This window comes from Lissotriton helveticus, chromosome 7 (genome assembly GCF_964261635.1).
Source record: "Lissotriton helveticus chromosome 7, aLisHel1.1, whole genome shotgun sequence".
Classification (NCBI taxonomy): Eukaryota; Metazoa; Chordata; class Amphibia; order Caudata; family Salamandridae; genus Lissotriton; species Lissotriton helveticus.
Genome location: NC_136068.1, coordinates 1198482670 through 1198505923, shown reverse-complemented (window position 1 = coordinate 1198505923; position 23254 = coordinate 1198482670). Strand labels below are relative to the sequence as shown.

The 23254-nt window shown below is 46.7% G+C and overlaps 1 protein-coding gene across 4 annotated transcripts in view; it reads right to left on the bottom strand.

Annotated features, from left to right (window-relative positions):
• Positions 1–14434: 14434 nt before the first annotated feature.
• Positions 14435–23254, bottom strand: part of LOC144770112 (zinc finger MYM-type protein 1-like) — a 99066-nt gene continuing 90246 nt past the window's right edge. For 3 of the 4 annotated variants that reach the window (XM_078654380.1, XM_078654382.1, XM_078654383.1), the window contains one exon: positions 14435–18381. In XM_078654380.1, coding sequence (XP_078510506.1) covers positions 15723–18347 — 2625 coding nt within the window. In that variant the 5' untranslated portion in view covers positions 18348–18381 and the 3' untranslated portion in view covers positions 14435–15722. The remainder of the gene's footprint in view (positions 18382–23254) is intronic. The other variant, XM_078654384.1, reaches the window with a different exon arrangement.

Genomic DNA, 23254 nt, shown 5'->3' with positions numbered 1-23254 from the left:
CTTGCCTGGCCATTGTGAGGGAGGAGTCAAGGATGAAGCCCAGGTTGCGTGCGTGGTCCGTGGGCTTGGGTGGGGGGCCCAGAGCAGGGGGCCACCAGGAGTCGTCCCAGGCGGAGATGGATGGGCCGAGGATGAGGACTTTGGTCTTGTCTGAGTTCAGTTTCAGGTGGCTGAGCTTCATCCAGTCTGCGATGTCTTTCATTCCGTCCTGGAAGCTGGCTCTGGCGGAGGTGGGGTCGTTAGTGAGGGAGAGGATCAGTTGGCTATCCCCGGCGTAGGAGATGATGTTGAGGTTGTGCTTGCGTGCGATGGCTGCGAGGGGGCTCATGTAGACGTTGAAGAGGGTGGGGCTGAGCGAGGAGCCTTGAGGTACGCCGCAGATAATCTTGGTGGCTTCTGCGAGGAAGGGCGGGAGACGGACTCTTTGGGTTCTGTTGGAGAGGAAGGAGGTGATCCATTCCAGGGCCTTTCCTTGGATCCCGGTGTGGCGGAGGCGGGTTGTCAGGGTGCGGTGGCAGACCGTGTCGAACGCGGCCGAAAGGTCGAGCAGGATGAGGGCGGCAGTTTCTCCGTTGTCCAGCAGGGTCCGGATGTCGTCGGTGGCCGCGATGAGGGCGGTCTCTGTGCTGTGGTTCGCTCGGAATCCGGACTGCGATGGGTCGAGGGAGCCGTTTGTCTCCAGGAAGGCCGTCAGCTGTTTGTTGACGGTTTTCTCGATGACTTTTGCAGGGAAGGGGAGGAGCGAGATGGGGCGGAAGTTCTTGAGGTCTGAGGGGTCTGCGATGGGTTTCTTCAGGAGGGCGCTGATCTCTGCGTGCTTCCAGGTCTCCGGGAAGGTGACGAATATGAAGGAGTTGTTGATGATGTCCCGAAGTTTGGGTGCGATGATGGAGTCGGCCATGTTGAAGATGTGGTGTGGGCAGGGATCGGCTGGGGAGCCCGAGTGGATGGTGTTCATCGTGTGGGTGGTATCTTTCGTGCTGACCTGAGTCCAGGCGCACAGGGTGGTGGTGGGGGGTGTAGGTTCGGTGGTGGGGTACGAGTTCTGAGCGCCGAAGCTGTCGTGTATGTCGACGATCTTACGGTGAAAAAAGGTGGCCAGAGAGTTGCAGAGGTCTTGAGAAGGCGTGAGGTCGTGGTTGCTGGCGTTGGGGTTGGAGAGCTCTTTCACGACGTTGAAGAGTTCCTTGCTGTTGTTGTCCAGTCGTTCTCTGATGGATGACCTTTTGGTGGTGCGGATCAGCTGGTGGTGTTTGCGGGTGGCGTTCTTAAGGGCTGTCATGTTTTCCGTTGACTGGTTGTGGCGCCAGGCTTTCTCGAGGTCACGGCAGGATTTCTTGGAGTCTTTTTAGATCGTTGGTGAACCACGCGGCTTTCTTGCTGTTGAGGTTGCTGGGAGGGTTTTTCAGTGGAGCAAGGGTGTCGGCGCAGTCGGTGATCCACTGTGTGAGGTTGCGGGCTTCTTCATTGGGGTCCGTGGTGTTGGTGGGAGGGTTTAGGCTCAAGGAGGTGGTGAGTCGGTCGGTGGTGATTTTGCTCCAGCATCTTCGGGGGGGTTCGTTGAGGGCGGTGGTGGGTCGTTGTTTTCCTGAAGTTGAAGTGTACGGTGTTGCGGTCGGGGGGGATGAGGAGTTGAAGCTATCGTGGATGTCGGCGATCTTGCGATGGAAGAAGAGGGCCAGTGAGTCGCACAGATCCTGTGAGGGCGGGATGTCATTGGTGTTGGCTCTGGGGTTGGAGAGTTCCTTCACTATGTTGAAAAGTTCTTTGCTGTTGTGTGCGTTGTTATCCAGTCGGGCTTTGAAGGACAATCTCTTGGCTGTTCTGATGAGGTGGTGATGTTTGCGGATGGCGTCCATGTGGGCTGCGTGGCTGTCTGGTGCGCGGTCGTGGAGCCATTTCTTCTCCAGCTTCCGGCATGTTCGTTTAGAGGTCTGGAGTTCTTCGGTGAACCAGGCTGCTTTCTTGCTGGGGTGGTTGGTGGAGGATTTCTTGATCGGGGCGAGGGTGTTGGCGCAGTCGTCGATCCACTGTCTAAAGTTTCGGGCGGCGGCATCTGTGTCGGTGGGGTTGGCGGGTGGGTTCTGGGTGAGGGTGGCAGTCAGTTGGTCTTCAGTGACTTTGCTCCATCAGCGGCGAGGCAGCTGTTGGGTGCAGTGGTGCATGGTTGGTTTCTTGAAGGTGAAGTAAATGCATCGGTGGTCGGTCCAGTGGAGTACGGTGGTGTGGTTGAAGGCGACGTGGATGCTTGTGGAGAAGACGGGGTCGAGCGTGTGTCCGGCGGCAAGGGTGGGTTCGGTGACGAGTTGTCGGAGGCCGATGTTGGCGAGGTTGTCGATCAGGGTGGTGGAGTTGGCGTCGTTGTTGTTCTCAAGGTGGAAGTTCAAGTCCCCGAGGAGGATGTAGTCCGTGGAGGCGAGTGCGTGGGTGCTAGCGAGGTCGGCGACGGAGTCGCTGAAGAGGGCCCGGAGTCCAGGGGGTCTGTAGATGAGTGTTCCTCTGAGGGTGGTGTTGGGGTCAGTGTGGATCCGGAAGTGAAGGTGTTCGGCGCAGTTGAGGGAGTTGTCTGCGAGGGTGTGGACCTGGAGGGTGAACTTGTAGACGATGGCTATTCCTCCTCCCAGCCCATTGTTGCGGTCTCTGCGGGAGATTTTGTAGCCCTCTGGGATGGCTATGGCGATGTCAGGTGCTGAGGAGTCATTCCACCAGGTCTCGGTCAGGAAGGCAAAGTCTGGGGCGGTGATGTCGAGCAGGTCCCAGAGCTCGACGGTGTGTTTTCGTGTGGAACAGGTGTTGAGGAGTATGCAGTGGAGGTGGTTGGGTCCAGTCCTTGGGGTTTTGGTGGTTCTGTCGCATGTGAAGTTGCAGGTGTGGCAGGAGAAGGGTCCGTGGGTGCGTTTCGGGGCGGCCTGGAAACAGCGGTGGTCTCGGCCGGTGTTGAGAGTGTTGGCGTCGTATCGGATTCTGGCGTTGTGGCGTGTGCGAGGTCCAGGGGTTCTGGCGCTGGGCGCGAACGGGCGCAGACGGGGTTTGCCTTTAGCGCGCCCGCTGCGCGTCCGGGCGGCGGCCACCATTTAAGGCGGGAAGGGAGGGAGGATCAGCTGGGAGGCGGGGAGCGGTGAGGGGGGCGTGGCCGCAGGGGCAGCGGCGAGGAAAGGGGAGGTGGGGGGGAACGTGCTGGGCGGAGAGAGGCTCAGAAACAAAGTACAGAATACAAAAAGGAAAAGACAGAAGAGTGAGCGGCTAACGGAAGGGATAATTGGAGAGAGAGGAAAAAAAGACAAAAGGGAGAGATGGGAAGTGGGGCTCACAAGAAAATAAAGTGGAGAGAATGGGATGCTTTTAAAAACATGTCCGGTGGTGAAAGAGGATAGTAGGGAGAATGAGGATAGATGGAGAGAAAGTGAAGACAGTATTACAGAAAGAGAAGTAAGGAAAAAGAGAAAATAGGGGAGAGAGAAGAAACTGGAAGGGAAAAAGGAGAGTGCAGAAATAGGTGCATTGTAAAATTGAGAGAACGGGACAGAATGGAGACAGAACAATGAGCACAAATAGACCAGTGAGAGAGGATATAACTAATGAAAAAGACAAAAAGTTGGACTGAGGAATACATAGGAAGAAACATAAGAAACAACATTGGAGAAGGCACGAGTGAGAAGAAAATAATGACAACGAAGATTTTTTTTTTTTTTTAAAGATAGAATGCACAGTGATGAAAAAGGAAGAGTTCACAAGGAAAGAATACATAGAGAAGGGTGAAAGAATTTGACAACAGAATTCGAGGAGACAGAAAAAACTGATAGATTTGATTGGGTGCATTAAAGAGGCTGCTGAGAATAGGGGCAAATATGACATGGAGCGGTCGAAAGAGAATGAAGAAAATGTGGAAATTACAATAGAACGGCAAAATAGGGAGAGATGTTGGGGAAAGGTGAGTGAAAACATAAGATGAGACAAGGGGAAAAGGATAGCAAGTATTTAGGAAACAAAACAGCATGGGCAGAATGATGGGGAAAGGAGAATGCTCAGAGAAAAGTAAAATTAGTGGAGAGAACAGGTAAGAGGGGGAAAGGAATACAGAAAAAAATAGTAGAGAGATAGGGAAGATAATAAGTAGAGGAGAAAGAAGCATGAGAGTTCAGAACATGGGGGGACAAAAGAGGGCACATGTAGAGGAATGGGCATGAGGAAATTGCTAAATGAGAGCCTAGTAAAATGAAGGATGCCCAGAGTAAGAAGAAAACATGGACATAATGGCTCAAAATAAACAATATATAGAGAAGGGAAACCTGGAAAAAGAAATTACAGTGTGGAGACCCCTGAGCCCTGTTGCCACAATACCGGCTGCATTATTTGTAGCCACACCACTAGGGCATGACATCTACTGAAGGAAGCACGGCAGTCATGATAATAGGAGGCTGGTGTGCAATTCCCCCTGCCTCGGTGTACACAGCTCGTGCCCCCCCCCCAAAAATCAAGTAAAATAAAGTAACACCAGAACCCATATGATGTTATACTATCTTACTACCATGAAGCAGTGATAGTGTCTAGAAAGATACACACAACTTTTACTGAGCTTGACATTTGTATACATTAATGTTTTTCCTTACTCTTTCAAGCTTAGACAGCGCTAGGTTTCGCAGGGTTTTCTAATTTTACCACAGACATTGCTTAAACATTTCGAAGCCGGATTTTGTTTATCTTGTTCTAAATGTAAGATGTAGATAAAGGAAAGTATTAGTCTACAGATGGTTTTCAGAACCATGTTTAGGTCCAAGGCCACCAGACAGCCCAGCTGCCTGGTTTGCTAACATCATGACATGCCACTCTACACTACGCCCCTCCACTCTAAGACACTCTACGGCATGCTGCGTCACTCAAATCTACGCCACTCAATCTGACATGACACTTCAATATACGCCAATTGCTCGCTGACAGCACACCACTCCACACCCCTTACTTCACACCACTTACCCCAGTCCACTCCAATGTACCTCACTTCGCTACAGTCTGCCCCATCTACTCTACCCCCACCAAAATCTAATCCCCCCACTCCAATCTAGCCCAATCTAGCCCACTCCACTATGATCCAATGTAGCCCAGTCCATTTTGATCCAATCTAGCCCAATCCATTCCACTACAACCAAATCTAACCCACTCCAGAATACCCCAATACAACCCACTCCAATCTCCCCGACTCCACTCTATCCCATTCACCCCACTCCACACTGCACTCTATCCAACTCCTTTCCACTCCAATCCACCCCACTCTACCACAATCTACCTCCACACATACTAATTCAATCTACCCACTTCACCTGACTCCACCCCACTCCAATCTACCCTTCCCCAATCTCCCCATTCCAATCTACCCCATCTACCCTTCCGCAATCTACCCCACTCCACTCACTGCAATCTACTGCACCCCCCACTACCCCACTCCAATTCACCCCATTTCACTACACCCTAATCTACCACACTTCACTGCACTCCAATCTATCCAACTCCACTCTACCCTACTCAATTCCACTCCACTTTAATCTACCACATGCCACTCAAATCTACCCCACTCCAGTTCAACCTAACTCACTCCACCACAATCTATCCCACTCCATTCCAAACTACCCTATTCCAATTTAGTGATGGAGCAAGGATTCGCACGTACAGCGACTTGTTGAATTCATGAACCTCAAAATAACCCTAATAGTACTAATCAACTTGTTTGTCTTATTAATTTTCCCATTATTCTGACATCGGGGTGTCCCAGTGACGCTTGCTTATGTGTTTATTAATCCTAATACGCTTGTTATTAAAATGGCTGCTGCTACGCGGGAATTTCTTCTGCGCATGCGTCGGTCATACCCATGTGATGTGCCGTACTCGCAGTTCTGTTGGGAAACCTTTTGCACTTGCGCACTAGAGCTAAAATGGCTGTTTTGTGTTCTCACATGCCTGCAAGCTTGCATTGCTGCATTCGCTATGCTGTTTGTTTCGCATTTATCCTAATGCTATAGTAATTATAAAGTAATGGGAGTAGTATAATGATTCATGGTATACAGTGCATTCATTTTTTCTGTATTCTAAAACTGTTCTTTTCTATTTTATGGTACATTACGAAATATGGCCTGCCTTCCCTTGCCGCTCTCAATCTTGCTTGAAACTGAGGCTGCGCGAGATTCGGCGAGTCTCCAGAGCAGATGACCTTCGCAATACTGCCAAGGAGCTGACCGACTGAGCCGATGCTCCTGAGAACCTCACCTTATGATCCCCAGAGAATTACAATGTATTTGTAAATAGAACATGTATTGTTGTACAAATCAAGATGTCATGTGAACCTGAAGTTCGAAAAGGCGTGCCCAGAAAATGTAAATTAGGGACTTGAGAAAGTCAAATCCTAGCCGGTGTGATGACCGGTCCTTTCTTTTGTCCAATCGAAATTGGGAATTCTTACACTTGCAACATTTGGGGGGTGGTACACTGACCCGAAAACAGTATAACTAGCCTAGTTTAGCTAGAGAATTTGTCCGAATAGCTTACCTGTCACTGACCCAACGCACTCAATAGCTGATCAAGAAACAGAGGTGCTGCGGAGCACTCTGTCCGACTGGCTCACAGACCCATTTGGGGGTTTTGAGAACCTTAAGTGCTGGTGGAGCACTTTGCTGGGGAATTCGAGAACCCAATCAGGGTTGTGACTGATAGCTGCAGAGAGGGTGTAACGCAGGCGTTGCAACTGAACTGCGGGTGCTGGTCTTACCTTGGTGGTCCTGTCCTGATCCTAATTTCGTTTTCCTGTCCTGGGTTTCCAATTTGCACCTGCTGGCCTACTGGCGACTGTCCTTTCTTGGGGTTTCTCCTGTCCTTAACTGACCCGTGGCCAGGGTTGGTCTCCACACCGTTCTAGGAAAATATAAATCTGAGGGAACCCAATTTTGCATTTTTTATTTCCTTGCTTTTAATAAAATCGTACTTGCATATTGTTCCTTTCTCTACCTTCCCTATGCTAATCAATAATTAAGTTCTATACCTTTGCTGTTTTATTAGCATTTTCCATTTTCTCCCCATCCTATAAGTACATCCCGACATACAGTTCATGAAATATAGATGGTTCCTTTTCTTTACCCATTCTTTTAGTCGTTTTAAAGTGGTTATTCTGAAATTACTAGCGTGTTCCATTTTTCCTTCTCTAAAGCCACATGATTCAAAATTCCGTTAGTCTTTGAGGAATACTCAACTGTGATATTTTAGCATGTTCCTTATCTCCCGCCCTTTAGTCACTCCATATCAAGTCTAAACTCTGGAAATCTCTTACTAGTATGTTCCCTGTTCTTACCTTCCCATTAGACTTTTAAATGATTGGTCTTATTTTCTTCCTACATGGATATATGCTTTTTATGGTCTTGGTTATTGATAGTTTATTTGCTGTGAATCTTATGCTTTCTGACCTTGATGAAAACTAGATAAAGGTTTTTCAAAACTTCACGTGTCTCTGGTTATTATAAAGAGTACAAATAAACAAATGGTATTGTATTTTGGTGACTGCTTATCTTTTACAGCTAGCTCCCTGATCCATTGTGATCATAGGTACCCGTGACGTGGATTGGTAAGTCAGGTACATTGGAAATGAATAGGAATGAACTGGGTTGCTGGTAGTAGAGTGTAGGTTACCCGATTATATTTAGTATGGGGTATTGAAAATATATGGGCCCAAGAGTACATATGATAAAATTAATAGTCGGGTGACCTGCGCGCTCTATCACTAGCCCACTTAAAACAGCCACAATTTAACCCCCCTCCATTCCACTCTAGTAGTCCACCCAATCTACCTCACCCCAATCAAATCTACCCCACTCCACCCAAATCAAATCCAATCTACCCCACTTCACTCCAATCTACACCTATCTCTTCCAACCCAATCTACACCAATCTACCTCACCCCACCCTATCTCCACTCCAAATTTACCGGTTATAATTGGCTATGTTTGTGATACATTCTGTGCACACTCACACTGTTCTCTGCTCAGCCGGTGTGTGATGTCATGGGATGTTGATGTGTGAGTGGAGGTTGGTTGGCAGTTAGATAGAGTGGGCTGAGCAGAGAGGACGCTGCTCCTAGTGGGGTGCTTTACTATGTAACCTCCTCAACAAATGTACAACCTGTTAACTCTACATTCACTTGTTACCCGACTCCTACTTACCAAGAAGGATTTTTTTATTACAACACTATCAACGACCAGAAAGTGAACCTACGTGTGACAGAGACACTGATGAAGTAAAGAAGAGTAAGCAGATTGAAGAAAAACGCAAACCTACATGAGAATGAAACTGATCAAAACCAAGAAGAAAAGATAGCTTGAAGTTTTAAGAAAAGATGTCCTGTATCCCACCAGTGTCTTTTCCAACAGACAGCCTGTGGGCAACAAACCCAAAAACTAAAAGTTTGGGTGTGAACTGCTGAATTAGTGACGAACACATTACAGACTTGTACACTCAGTTAACCAGTGGCAATATTGAGTAGAGGTTGTTTGAACTCAGCATTTACAGTGGTGAACCGGCAGCGAGAGAAGACATAACAGGAGTGTGTGAAATGCAGGAATTTTCAGCAAATTTGCCCTGATTTAACTTTTGCCTGTGGTGAAGTGTGTAGGACGGGTACATCTGGGGATGACGGGTGAGTCACCCTAAATTTGCAGCATTAACAGAATGCAGGCGTTATGCAGCGCAAGACAGATGAGCCTCAGTGTTATGATTTGAACGGCACACGTGTTCCCACATATCAGTGCAAAGCACTTATCAGAGGCATTATCGAGCCTCAAGGGAGTGCGTGGGGCCCACACGACACGTTGTCTATGGAAGTGTGTGCATTGCGTTGCCGGGACCATCAAGGTCACCAAAGTCAATCGCCCACCTGCTGTTACCGCCCCACACTCCCCAAGCGCAGACACAAATCTCTCCCCCTCATACACTAGCCGCCCCTCTAACACTACCCCTTTGACCCCCACTCATACCTCTCCCATCCCTCTCTCCCCTGACATAACAACTCCCACCCACAACACCGCCTACCTAGATCAGCACCAGAACGGCACGCACAATGACAAATCCCACCCTTTGTTCCCCCCCACTCTCAGTCCCCATGTGAGTACACTCCCCCCATACATCCTCGATACACCCACATCCTCAATACCCCCATGCCCCCTTCCCCCCACGAACGCTTCTGAACACACCACCGTCCGGAGTTTATCTCCCCCCCACCTTTCCTCCCCCCCACGGCAGATCCCTCTCCCTCCCCAGCTCCCTCCCCACTCTCACTCACGACACCCCCACCCTCCCAACTAGTCCCACAGAACATACCGCCTCCCTTACCTTAGCATCCCCCCCTCTCTCCCCTCCCATTCTCAGCCCCCACTACTTTCCTGCCACCCCCACTGTCTTCAGCCTTCACTCACTCTTCAACTCACCGGCACCGTCTCCCACTGACGTCACTACCTATGCCTCCCACCCTCCCCCTACTTCACCCACACCCCTCGCCCACAAACCCGCCCACACTTCGAATGCCATCCCACCCATTATCACCGTAGAACCTTCCAACAACGCTAGCATATCCCCCCCTCGATACCCTGCCCGCTTTCCAGCTCACTACTCAACCATTCACCAATGGCTCTCACCACCAACCCCATCTCCAATCCACCTCTTGACCTGACTTTATCCACCCTCCAACAAGTCAAAGAGGATCTCCTACAAGTCAAAAAAGATCTCCACGCAATCAAAGACCTTCTCTTCTCACAGCCCAGTCTACCTCCCACCATCCCACTACCCTACAAACGACGCACCCTCCCTACATACCCTCGCCTCCAACGACCCCCGCGCTGGCCGACTATCCCCGTTCGCAATAACTCCCACCGCCCCCGTCGTGTCCTCAACTCACTGTCGGACCGCGACCTATGCTCTCTCCTACGCTCTTATGGCCCAGGTCCGGTAAAACACATATCCAACACACACATCCCCATACCCACAATTCTCACAAATCCTCTGAGGCTCCCAACCCTTAGCAACAGAGGTTCCGTCCCTAACAACCTCAGAAAAGTCCCCCTCTCTCTAGAAGGCTTGACCACCCTTCTCACTCCCAAACTCAAATGCATCCTACTCAATTGCAGATCGGCCCAGAGACACTCCTCCGACATCGCTGATCTCGTCGCAGCAATGGATCTGGACCTAGCCATTCTGACTGAAACGTGGCTTACTGAAACCTCTACCCCGATAATGGACATACTAGTCCCCCCCAATTATCACATCATTAGACTGGACAGGCCTGGCAAGACGGGCGGGGGAATTGCATGCATTTTTAGGAGCAACCTCTCCGTGACTAAAGCCACCTCCCCCTCCCTTACTTCCTGTGAACTCCTCTGCCTCGATATCACCAGCGAGGGCAAACAAGTCTGTGCTTTACATCTCATCTATCACCCGCCTGGTGACAACCTCATATTCACCCAACAACTCATGGACACGATCACATCCAATGCCGGTCGGCAGACCACCCAAGTCTACCTGGGTGACTTTAATCTCCACTGGAACGATCAGAATGACACAGTGGTGAATAGTCTCAAAACTTTCCTTAATGCGCTTGACCTCACCCAAATATGCGATAGACCAACACACGACAAAGGCTCGATACTCGATCCCATCATCGCCAAAGAGGACTCTACCCAAATGGAGGCGATCCAACCCTGCGACTGGTCAGATCACCACATTATCACCTTCTTTATCAACGAAAAAGTTAAATCTAACCCGGCTCAACCCACCAAATCCAAAACCTGGAAAAGGGACATGAAGAATCTTAACCCCACTACCCTGCCTCCCCACATCGGCAGTCTCCTCCTTCCCCCTTTAGGTGCCTCGGATGTTCAATCACTGACCGACCACTACCTTGACTCTATGAATTCAATAGTCAATGAAGTCGCCCCATTGCAACTGAAGAGAGTCTCCACCAAAATTTCTAACCCCTGGTATGACGGCAGACTCAATGACGACAGGCGTACTATGCGAATGGCAGAGCGTACCTGGAGATCTGACCCCTCATCACTGCATCTCAAAACGCTTAAGAACAAGAGAAATGCCTACTTTAGGAAAATAAAGCGCACAAAGTCGGACTTCTTTAGCCGCCAGTTGGACCAAGCAAAAAACAGGCCAAGAAAGCTGTTCGAACTAATCAAGACTCAAACAAAGACACAACCCTTACAATCAAACAGCACAACAAGCGACACCCCACACTGTGAAGCCTTCTCTGCTTTCTTTAAGCTAAAGACCGACAACATAAGAAATGACCTCATCATGGATGTAAGCCGATTCCCCAACCACACCAGAATGTCTAACACTCAACCTAAAAACAAGGCATCATGGCTGTACTTCGACACCTACTCGGAAGAAGCAATACACAAACTGCTCTGCACCTTGAAGCCCTCTAATCACCTCATAGACCCCCTACCTGCTAATGCTGTAAAAGACTTCATCCCCTTGCTCCTCCCTCTTTGGACCAAAATCATCAACAGCTCCCTTCAACAAGGTCTCATTCCAGACTCCCTCAAGGTGGGGCAAGTCACGCCTATACTCAAGAAACCTACAGCTGACCCGTCTGACCTGAACAATTACCGTCCTATCACCAATATCCCCACCCTGGCCAAACTGCTGGAGAAATGATTCCAACTCCAACTAACAAAACACATTGACCAATTTGACCTCCTCAACCCTCATCAATCAGGCTTCCGAGCGAAACATAGCACGGAAACAGCTATGACACACATAATTGATGACGCCCTCCAAATCCTTGATCGCAATGAGTCCTGCCTCCTCATCCTTCTTGACCTCTCTCCAGCATTTGACACGGTCAAACATGAGAACTTACTGGAGCTGCTAAGCACTAGAATGGGTCTATCGGGAACTGTTCTCAAATGGTTTTCTTCCTTCCTTCATAACCGGTCTCAGAAGTTCAAGATCGACAATGTGCTATCTACACCTGTGCCTGCAGATCTAGGTGTTCCACAAGGATCCTCCCTCTCCCCCACACTGTTCAACCTCGTCATGGAACCGCTCGCCACCTTGCTCCAAGCATCCAATGTTCAATTCCATATGTACGCCGATGACACACAACTTTACCTAAAGCTACAATCCCCGGAAGATATCAAACTTCTGAATTCCACACTTAGTAACACTCAATCTTGGTTGGCCGATAATCACCTCAAACTAAATGCTCTGAAAACTGAGTTCCTACTCATCTCACCCCCGGCGAAAATTTCCACCACCCAAACCTGGCTCAATAACCTAACAGCACTCAATGTCCAACCTACCATCGTGGATTCTGCGAAATCCCTAGGCATCACACTCGACGCCAAGCTCAACATGCAACAGCACGTTAGCAAAGCCACAAAAGGAGCTAATTTCCAAATCAACACACTGAGGAAACTTAAACCCTTCCTCCCTGCCAAAGACTTCCAAACTGCTGTACAAGCTTTAGTCATCCCTCGCATAGACTACGGAATTGTGCCCCTCAGCAGACTCCCGCTATCCACAACAGCACCCCTAAGAGCCTCCCTGAACGCTGCCGCGAGACTCATTACTTGCTCAAGAAAACATTTGCATATATCCCCAGACTTAAAGTCTCTAAAATGGCTGCCTTTTGAAGCCAGAATACAGCTAAAAATTGCAGTTATGACACACTCGGCCGTGCACCACAATGCACCCAACTACCTCGCTCAAAAGTTGTCTATATCAGGAGGTTCGAGATCCAATAGAAGTACAAAAAATCTACTCCTGAAACCTCGTAGATTCCGGAAAGAAAAAACATACAAACGCTCCTTCTCAGGAATGGCACCCAGGATCTGGAATGCGCTCCCTCCTGAAACCAGGCTTATCTCCTCCACTGCACTCTTCAAGAAAGAGGTGAAAACCATCCTTCTGGCCAAGATCTCCTGAACTTTATAGGTGCTGGATCAGAGACTCTGCATCGCTTGGTATCACTGATCACCTTGTCCTTTGGCACTATACTCCTACTTGATGGTGACATTACTACGCTACTCTCTTACTACCGACCAATATATGATACACTTTGGTTTATTGAATCACCCTCCCGATGCCCCCACCCAGTGTTCTCTCTATCCTAAGAAATTGGTATAAGCCATCCACACATCCAAGGTTTACCTGAACCCTTCTGTAGTGGGATCAATGACTTGTGCCGTCTTATATTACTTGTTTACCTGATTGTATATTGATATGTTTTCTGTACGTTACTGTTATCCTATTATGTTAGTGACTATTATACTGCTCCCATTATCTCTGTTCATTCCTGCTGCCCCTACCACTGTCTCTGTGAAGCGCTCTGATATCTGTAAGGATCTTGTTCGCGCTATATAAAACTTTGAATAAAAATAAGGTCTTACCCCACTGTGCATGCTGTTAGGAGCTACTGCTGCTAGGATTTCCAAATATGACAACTGAGTGTGGTGTTTGAAATGAACTGCGAGGCTGCTGTGCGCTGCTCCCGAGAATTCTGTGGGGATAAGTGCTGAACGTATTGCCAAACGCATGTGAGGTAGGCGCATGCGCACAACATAGTGACGTCACAGCTGGGAAGCTGAAACGTGAACTGCTGTGTTGATACGGCGGCTGACGGCAAGACCAGGAAGTGTTTGACAGCGTTTTCACCAGGAAGTGCTTTAAGGTGCGACACGCTCCAATCTACCCCACCCACTCTTCTCCAATCGATCTCACTGCACTCCAATCTCGACTCCACTCCAATCTACCCAACTTCACTCCACCCATACCAAAACACCTCACCCCACTCTACCCCACTCCAGTCCGATCAAATCCGCTACATTCCACCCTACTCCAATTGACCCCATTCCAAATTAACCCAGTCTACCCCCACTCCATTCCACCCTACTATACTCCACCCACTCTACCTCTTCCAGCATAATCTACCCTACCAAACTACCCCTTTTCTCTCCACTCCACCCCATTCTACTCCAATCTACTACAGTCTACCCCACTCCAATCTATCACACTCCTCAAATCTAACCCACCCTACCCTAATCCATTTCACTCACCCTACTCCAAACCACTCCAATCTACCCTACCCCCCCCACCCCAATCTACCCCACTCCATTCTGCTTCACTCCATTCTACCCCAAGAGTGGTGGACAGGGAGGGTTACACGTAAAGCCCTGTGTAGCCTAAGACCAGTGCAATTTTATCAATTCGTATTATATTGTTTCATGCTTGCTCTTTCTGCACCACCTTTAATTATTACAATATATTCTAAAATCACTGCAGCATGTGCTGGTATGAGCTGACAGACTAAATATGCAAATCCTAAGGAAAGCTCTTTTCTCTTTGAAAAAACTGAAATATGAAGCAGAGCCGCACATTAAGCTTCGGGGCAAAGTTGGAAATCCTCAGTATTTAATTCTTCTTTTGCTTAAAAGACAGAAATGGGGCACTGAAAGTCAAGGGGCATATGACATTTTCTTTGTAATTACATGTAAGTGAACTGTTTTATGTGCCTTGTGGGACCAGATGTCAGTCATGAGGCACGCACAGACTTGTGACACATTTATTGGCTAATTATGATCTCTTTCACTGAGCTAAGCGATCACAGGCTCCAACAAGTAGTTGTTTAAAAGAATTGTATAAAATAAAGCACATTTTATACCTCCTTCCCTAGAACTATTTATATAGAAGATATACCCATTGTGCAAGAGTATAATGGCGTCACACACTGATGGAAGACAATGAATGAAGTAGGCTGACTCTGTGTTGAGGCGGACATAAGTAAAGTGTCAATGACAGTCTAACAGATCAATAGATGAAGACCACTGACCAAAAAGATTGTTTTAAATACATTTCATGTGTGCCTGTGCATGGAAAGACGTTCTTTGCAGCAGGTGACTTGTATTTGGAATGACTTACTGTGATATTCCTCTGGTGACCTTACAGAAAAGTAATACACACGGGAGGTAACGCCATATTGAAATTGAATGAGTAGAACATTGGTATGCTAAATGACAAACATAAAATGAACTCAAAAGCAACCACATTTATGTAGACTCAGGGGACACATCAACCTTTTTAAAGGTTCTACAAAGAGCCATCATTATTACTGGGAGAATACCAATAGCTGCTGCTGTGTGCTCTCACCCAATATTTCAGAATGTAAAGGAACCTAAAATGCTTAGAGTTTCCTTAGCAGGTTGATTCAAAAACCTGCATTACCCCTTTGCTACGCTCCTAGTGTGACTGCAGCTAAACATTGGATATTACATGTTTTGCATTGCTTTAGTTTAATGCAATGCAAGTTCATACACAGAAGACAATGAAAAGTGTCAAGGCACTGACAACATGATAGAATTACCTTCTCACACAGATTCAGAGATGTTTCTCCTAGGACAGCCAATTACAAACAGCAGTCTTCATTTAGGTAATTTAGTACAACTAATACTTACTTTGTGGAAAATAAAAGCAATTCGAGCTGATCCATGCATTCAAAAGCATACCAGGAACAACAGATTTTTATATGTTTAAAACATTACTCGACATGTAATGAAACAAATAAATAAATCAGTAGACAAAAATAAAAAATTAAATTGCAAAAGAGGGGTAGTACAAAAAGAAACAATTCTCAAGATCTTCGCCTAGTCCATACTATTGCACACTAGTGGGACTGTATAAAGAGATTATGATGCACCAATTGGCACTGTTTTTGCAATAGCGTGAGCAAAATCCTGCAATAGTGTTCGAATGTCAATCTCCTGTGCAATGCGATTCTCAATAGCAATCATGGCCAGACCCACAACCTGTTCTTGTGCCAATGAAGAATGCAGGAAATTTTTTATGCTTTTCAACTTTGAAAGACTTTTCCCTCCAGAGGCAACAGTGATTGGCAGTGTCAATAAAATGCGAAGTGCAATAGCAACGTTGGGCGCAAAACCAATCCTGACCACATATGTCAAAACTTCAATGGGCATCATTTTAGGTTTCACAATGGGTGCCAATATTGCGAGTTCTTCACAGAGTTGAATTCCATCCAGATCAGAAACCTTTGAATTCACATCAGTCAAAAGATGCTGTAGATCCATACACCACTTTCGTAGATCCTGGTTTGGCACACCATTCAGTTTTTCAATGTCATACAAAAACTGAAAGTAGCTACTGTGAAGCTGAATCTGCCTGAATCTCTCACCAACAGTCTTAATAGCAACATCCAAGACCATGTAGAAAACCCCCAACTTAAACTGCTCTTCAGGGTCTTCAGTAAGAGCAGCGTGTCTATTATTGAAAAACTGTGACTTTCTTTTCTTTTGGTTCCCTACCATGACTTCAGGAAAGACTGGGTCAATTTCTACTTCTGACGCCAGCTGTCGTGCTTCGTTCAGAATCTTCTCAAAACCATCATCGGATCTATATGCTACCAAAAATTGTTTTCTTTCTTTTAAAAGGTCAGTGACTTCTGGCAGGCACCTGGTTTGACTTTGGAGAAGTTCGCTGGCAGCATTAATGCACTGTAGGATGTTGAACCAAAGTACAACGAAACAAAGAAATTTAAAGCTATAAATCTCTTCTGCCAAAGAAGCAGCCTCATTTCTTGCAGCAGCTGCAAAGGTTAAGTCATCAGCAATTTCAAGTAAAGTTTCATTTATTTCTCTTATATGAAACCTAAAAATTCGAACAGCGTCAATTCTGCTTGGCCATCTAGTGTCAGGCGAAGGCTTTGCTGTCAGTTTGCTGACGTGTTTCTTTAAAACATCCCATCGGTTTGTGGACCCGGATATAAACGTATATATTTTTTGCATGACACCAAAATATATTGCTGCATCCCAACAAATCATTGCTGCATCACTGACTACAAAATTTAGAGAATGAGCACTACATGGAACACAAAGAGCCCGCGAGTTTAAATCTAGGATCTTTTTCTGGACTCCTGAATGCTTAGCCTTTATTTCAGACCGGAAGTCATAGCATTGCCCTCTCATATCACCGAGTGGGATCTCCAGCCTCTTAAGCTCTGCCAAAACTGTCTCTGCCATACCTTCACCAGATGAATGACGAAGAGGGACGAACCCGAGAAATCGTTCTTCGATTGTGACCTCTGGATCTTCATATAGTGAATCACCATGCTTGATAGCTACAAATCTAATAGTTACAGTCATCTGTTCAACAAAAGCACTATTCCTAGTGCAGTCGAAAATAACAGAATAGTATTTGGCATCCTTCAACAACTGCTGAAGCCGCCTTGAAATTTCCTTTGCAATAAGACCAACCAGTTCATCTTGAATACCCTTTCCTATGTAATAATTGTGCATTTCTTTATTTTGTATTTTTCTCAAGTGTTCCTGCATGTTGGAATCAAATTTTGACAGCATTTCTACAAGATGCAAATAATTATCATTGTCACTGTAGGAAGCATAATGGCTGTCTCCGAAAGTCAGACACTGTTGTCCAAGATAGAGTACTATAGCAGCAAGGCGCAAAAGAACGTTTTGCCAGTGTTTAGTTTCTGTTACCAACAGTCTCTGGTATAGTGGACCTATAGATTTCCCAGCTCCAAGACCTACCAATGATTCATTCCAGGCCAGCATTGCAGCAATATGAGACTTGGACATTTCATGTAGGCTTAGATTCTGCGATGCATTTTTCCAGTCATTATAACCACCAGTTGTCAGACTCATATCTAACTTTGTGAATAATTTGCAACAAAAACAAAAAATCCTGTTAAGTTTTGAAGAGTAAACTAGCCAATTTCTATGGGCCTCTTCACCATTTTTAAAGCGTCGTCTGTAATGAACAGATGTGAATCGCCGATTAGATGCATCTTTTGGGAATAGAAAGTTAGTTCTAGGTTTTGCAGGGCCGTTTAAGACAATGATTTCCCGCAGTGAGCTACATATAACAGGTGGCCAGTCAGCTGGTTCTGAGAAGTCCAAGATGGTTGCTGTTGGTTCACTCTCTGGGGTTGATGGAAGAGGCGACTTAGGGGAGTACACATTATTATGGTCTCGGTGATCACTGTCTGATTGTTCGTATGCAGATATTTGGTTGTGCAGAATTGTCGATGTAGAAGCTTGTTCATAGTCTGCTGTTAATGCAGAAGCCTGCACACATGCTACTGTGGAGGCAAAATGGTGGTCATCATCATCTGTGTGTATATCCGCATCATCGCCTTCGGAATCGGATTCACTGAAATTAAGCATTAAGCGTTTGCTCAACATTCCAGCCATTCTTGTGCTGTCCATTTCACTAAGCAGCCTTTTCTTTTTAAAAACTGATCCAGTCAGTTTATTTCGTTCAGGCGGTACAGACATTTTTGGAAAATTAATTCATCCAGCGTAGCAGCACCTGAAAAGAACAAAACACAGTATTATTATTGCAGCTCATCTATTTCACACTTTGTGGTCCCTCAGATAACTTCCTTTTCTCTAGCCTAGTGCCCCTAAGTTAACAACCACACCAACAATCACAGATCAAGACCAGATTTGAATGCAGTGCAACAAGTGGAAAGTGATTCAGAAACTTCAACAGAATTACGGTTGTGACAACTCCTGTGGTGTCCTTTCTCTTTAGCACATTATTCATAATCTGGCTATTTGTTACTGAACCTATTTCAATATGTTACTAGCTGCTTTTAAATTGCATTTGATGTTTCTTATGGGCACGATTTACTTGGTACGACATGTTTGGTTGCACAAATAGTATTAAACAGATTCTGACGGAAAACTGCAGTTCTGCACGACGCAGTACCAGTGTGATGATACAGCATGTGGGTAGAGTAGCAAATGTATTATGTTGCATAGATAGTCCCTAAAATGTAGATAATGCATACAAATTAAAGTTAAAGTGACGCTAAGGTTAATGGCGGGTCAATAGTGGCTATAGCACAAAATCTAAAATAAGACTAGATATTCACTGGTTACTGTAGTGCCTTACTAGTGTCCAGCCCTAGCATACTAACTTAGCCAGAAGACCCACCAATGCCATCATTTGTGAAGGTCGGAAAGGTGTGAATGACAGACAAACTGAGTATGTTTATGAGTGCATAAATGTATGCATAATTATGTGACTACTTAGCTGGCATGACAATGAATAGAAAAGGTAATTGTAGAATAGGTTTTTGTGAGTGTTACTGTACTGGTATCTTGTCAAAGCTTCTGTCATTGAAGTCATTGCATTTACTATGGTCGTAGGGTGTTTTTGTAGGTAATGACCCTTGTAATTCAGTGTATGGTAGTTTCTTGTGCATTGCATGGTGGTGCTATAATTGGAAATGACAAAAGTATGTATTTCTATCCATTTGTAGTCAGGATAGGTAATTTGGTATACTCTATTTTGTGTGCTAACATGTTGGACATTGTCAATAGTGTAGCTAAGAGTTGTTTTGACATACTCCCTGAATGCCAGTCCTTTAACATATTTTATTAGTTTTTCTCTGTAACAACTTCAGGTGTAACCATTTCCTCTTCTAATGCCAACCCCACTCCAGAAGGTCAAGGCCGGTATTATTTGTCTTCTTCCCCAGCGAACAGAGTTCATCAGCAGTCTCTGAGCATCATGTATGCCACTGTTTGACCATACTTTGCAAATTGAGCTAAGGTGTCTTAAACTGTTATTTTTAAAAATTTTATTCAGGATCCATCATGGTGTAATCATTAAAGATGCATATCATAACACTGTATATTGTGTACTTACTAGGTTATTTTTCACGTGATAGATTGATTGTTGTTTGTGATGGAGTGGTAGAGTAGGTGATGTTAGTAACAAACTAATGCCTTCAGGTTTTATGCTTTAGACTGTAGTTAGCACCGTCAACCTTACCTTAATATTTATTGTTATGGAATTTTGCTATATATTAAATATATACAGCTTTCATAATGCTAATTCAGCAGCTGAAAAACCTGCAGAGTTTTCGAAGGGCAGTCTAAAAACACTTAAAACCTGAACTTCCTTCAGCAATCAAGCCTCCAGCACTAACATTTCATGACTAATCTCAATACCACTACCTAAAATAATGAGGATAACTTGTGTCTGACCCTATTCAGGGCCAAGGTCGGCCATGATTTGCAGTTCTTGGCACAGCAGCGAGATAAGCTGCAGCTCCTCAATGCCAACACGGAACATCAATACCAGAGAGACTGGCGCCCACCACTCGTGGAGATTGCAGATCTGCTCTCCTCTGACTACTTCTTGGGGCAGACACCAACAGCGCTGGGGGTTAGCTGCTGATAGATCTTTCTGGTAAATTACATGCCTTGCACAGTTGGTAGGCTCCTTCCCTCCTTCAGCAGGCCTGCTGGCTTCTGGGAGACTTAGGTCAGATGACAGGACTACACCTCTGGGAACTTGGGTGTCAGCTGTCAAGCAGACACCAGCTCTGGTTGAAAAAGATTCCTCAACAGATCACTCCCTTCCTTGGTCAAACTAAATTTGTTACTGGATCTGGTGGGCATATGGAGGATGTAAGATGCAGAGCTTCTGTCTGCACTTTCGGAATCAGTTTGGGGTGGGTCTTTCAAGTGTCCTTTCAAGGTAGCTCTTTGTGCAGAGTAATGCTCTTCATAGCAGTGTCTTATCAACCTGGAGTACCTACAACAGAGTCACAAGAAGTGTGAGTTGTCTGCACCTGGCTAACATCAGCAGCGATGAACAAATATTTAGGGAGATGCAGAACACTGGCCTTACCTAAAGGGTTTCTCTCGCCCTGAACAGGGACTGCAAACCCAGCCTACACTCAGACCCTCTACCAAATGGCAGTGATATCTACAAAATAACTCAACAACAGCTCCTTTCAGCAAAAGGCTTATTTGAATTTGTAAAGGAGCCGTGTCTCCTTTCGTGCATTTCAGTGTCTAGGTCTCCTCCCTCCAGATTCAGGAATGCGAGTAATACACTTCTAATGGCTCTAGTGCCTTAGCTGCATCAGGGCCGCTCTCCTTTCGCCCACTTGCTTGCAGATTCAGCGCTGCTGCTACTGTGCTGGTTCCTATCTTTTTTTCAATTTCTTCAATTTAAATCTTTTTATTCTCTGTAACTCTTTTTCTGAAACTTCCTTTATTCCTTATTTTGACATTTGGCGTCGGGTCCTGCCTGCACGCCACAGCAGCTTCCTGGCGCTTTTCTGACACCATCACCTGCCCCCACAAGGACCTCTTTAATGGCAGCCGCAGCACGACTGCGCAGCAGGCGTGCCGCTGGCGCACCAAAGCCAAGCATATCTGCGCCTGTCCGTGCTTGGACCGCACCCTGCGCCAGGCCCCCTGCTGCCAGCCCACCTGCAGTTATGACCCTGCCAACCTCCGCGCCCTGCATACCATACGACCCAGCGAACACTGCTACCACGCCACACAGCATTCTACGTTAGGACCGTTCTCCTGAAACAGATGCACCTTCTCCTGCACCAGCACGACCACTGTCACACCAGAAAGCACCATTTCAACCTCTCGCCGCACCACGCGGACCTCTCTTCACACTACACCAGAAGTGACCCACCGACTCAACTGCTTACTCCTCAACATACGCTTTATGCGCAAGCACTGCACTGAGTTATGGAATCTCATCGCCACTATCCCCTCTCACATAGACTTCCTCACTGAGAACTTGCTCAACCCCGGGTCCGCCCCGACTTTGCCACAACGATCCTTGACGGATATAACATCACTAACAAGGACCGCACCAACAAGCTGGGACCAGGAACAGCCATCATCCACAAAGAGACCATTCAGTGCACCACCACCACCAATACCACCACCCCCATGGAACAACTGAACTTCAAGCTCCGAACTGACAAGACAATCATCAGAACAACCCTCGCATACCGACTCAAGGGCCGTTGCTCCTGCTTCTGTAACACTATTGCAGACTTCATTTCGCCCCTTGCCCTGGACTCCAAGGACTGCATCTTCCTCAGCCACCTCAAACTCCACATTGTTGACTTCAACGACAACTACACACAACTCCACCACAGAATGAGCAGCCACAGACTGACTCAGATTGTCTGCGACCTAACGCACACAGACTGGACCCCCTTCTACACCCTAAGAAACTGCTTCAAATACAGCCTCATCACAGAACTCACATGGTCAGATCGCTCCATTGCCCACTTCAGCATCTGCTATCCCCACAGCGCCCCCCACAAGGGGCCAGTGCCCCCCACTGTAGCTGTAGCAAAATTTCAGAGACCAGTTTGACAGACACCCTCAACTCCTCCAACCTAGCTTTCGTCATCAACATGGATCAGGGAATTCAGAACATGAATGTCAGGACCACCAACTGTGCTGAAAGCATTGCCCCATCAAGAGCAACAATCCGAGAAGATCCTCCAAAATGGCCAGCGGGTACACACAAGAATTCAGAACAGAGAACTGTGACAGCGAACAGCTAGAGAGATGATGGCACACCATCAAGTACACCTCCAACAAGGCACCCTTTAAGACCTCCCTCAACCTTTACCACTGCCTGCTGAGGTCAACAAAGAAGACAACCCGAGCTGCACGCACCGAAACAAGCACCAACAAAAGCAAGGCACTTTTCTACATGGTTAAGGAATTCTCTAACCTGGATACCAGTGAAAACATCACACCCTCACCAGAGCTGTGTGACAATCTCGCTGACTTATTCCATGACAAAATCTCAACCATATACAGAAACTTCAAACCCCAATCTACACCTATAGACTTCCTGAACAGACACGCCTTCTCCTCAACCACCACAAACCTCAGACTGACCACCTGAGACAACCTCTCCACCCAAGACACCACCTCCATCATGAAATCCATCCACTTGGGAGCTCCCACAGACCAATGCCTGCTCCCGCAGACCCATGTATGCACCAAATCCTCAACCTCACAAAACCAAAGGATCAGCCAGCACTCACCACCCTGCTCGTTACCTCAATCATCACCACAACATTTCCAGACACCTGGAAACACGCCAAAGTCAGACCACTATGTAAAAAAAAAAACTCATCCAACGGCAGGGAACTCAAAAACTAGGTGCAAATCTCCTTACTACCATTCCTAGCCAGGGTACTGGAAAGGACTAACAAGCAACTAACAACACACCGGGAGCAGAACCAGCTATTCGACGCCTCACAAACCGGCTTCCGCAGCAACCTCAGCAGCGAGAACACCCTGATTGCAGCCACCGATGACATTCAAACCCTCCTCGATCGAGGAGAAACAGCAGCTTTGATCCTCCTCGACCTCGACGCAGCCTTCAA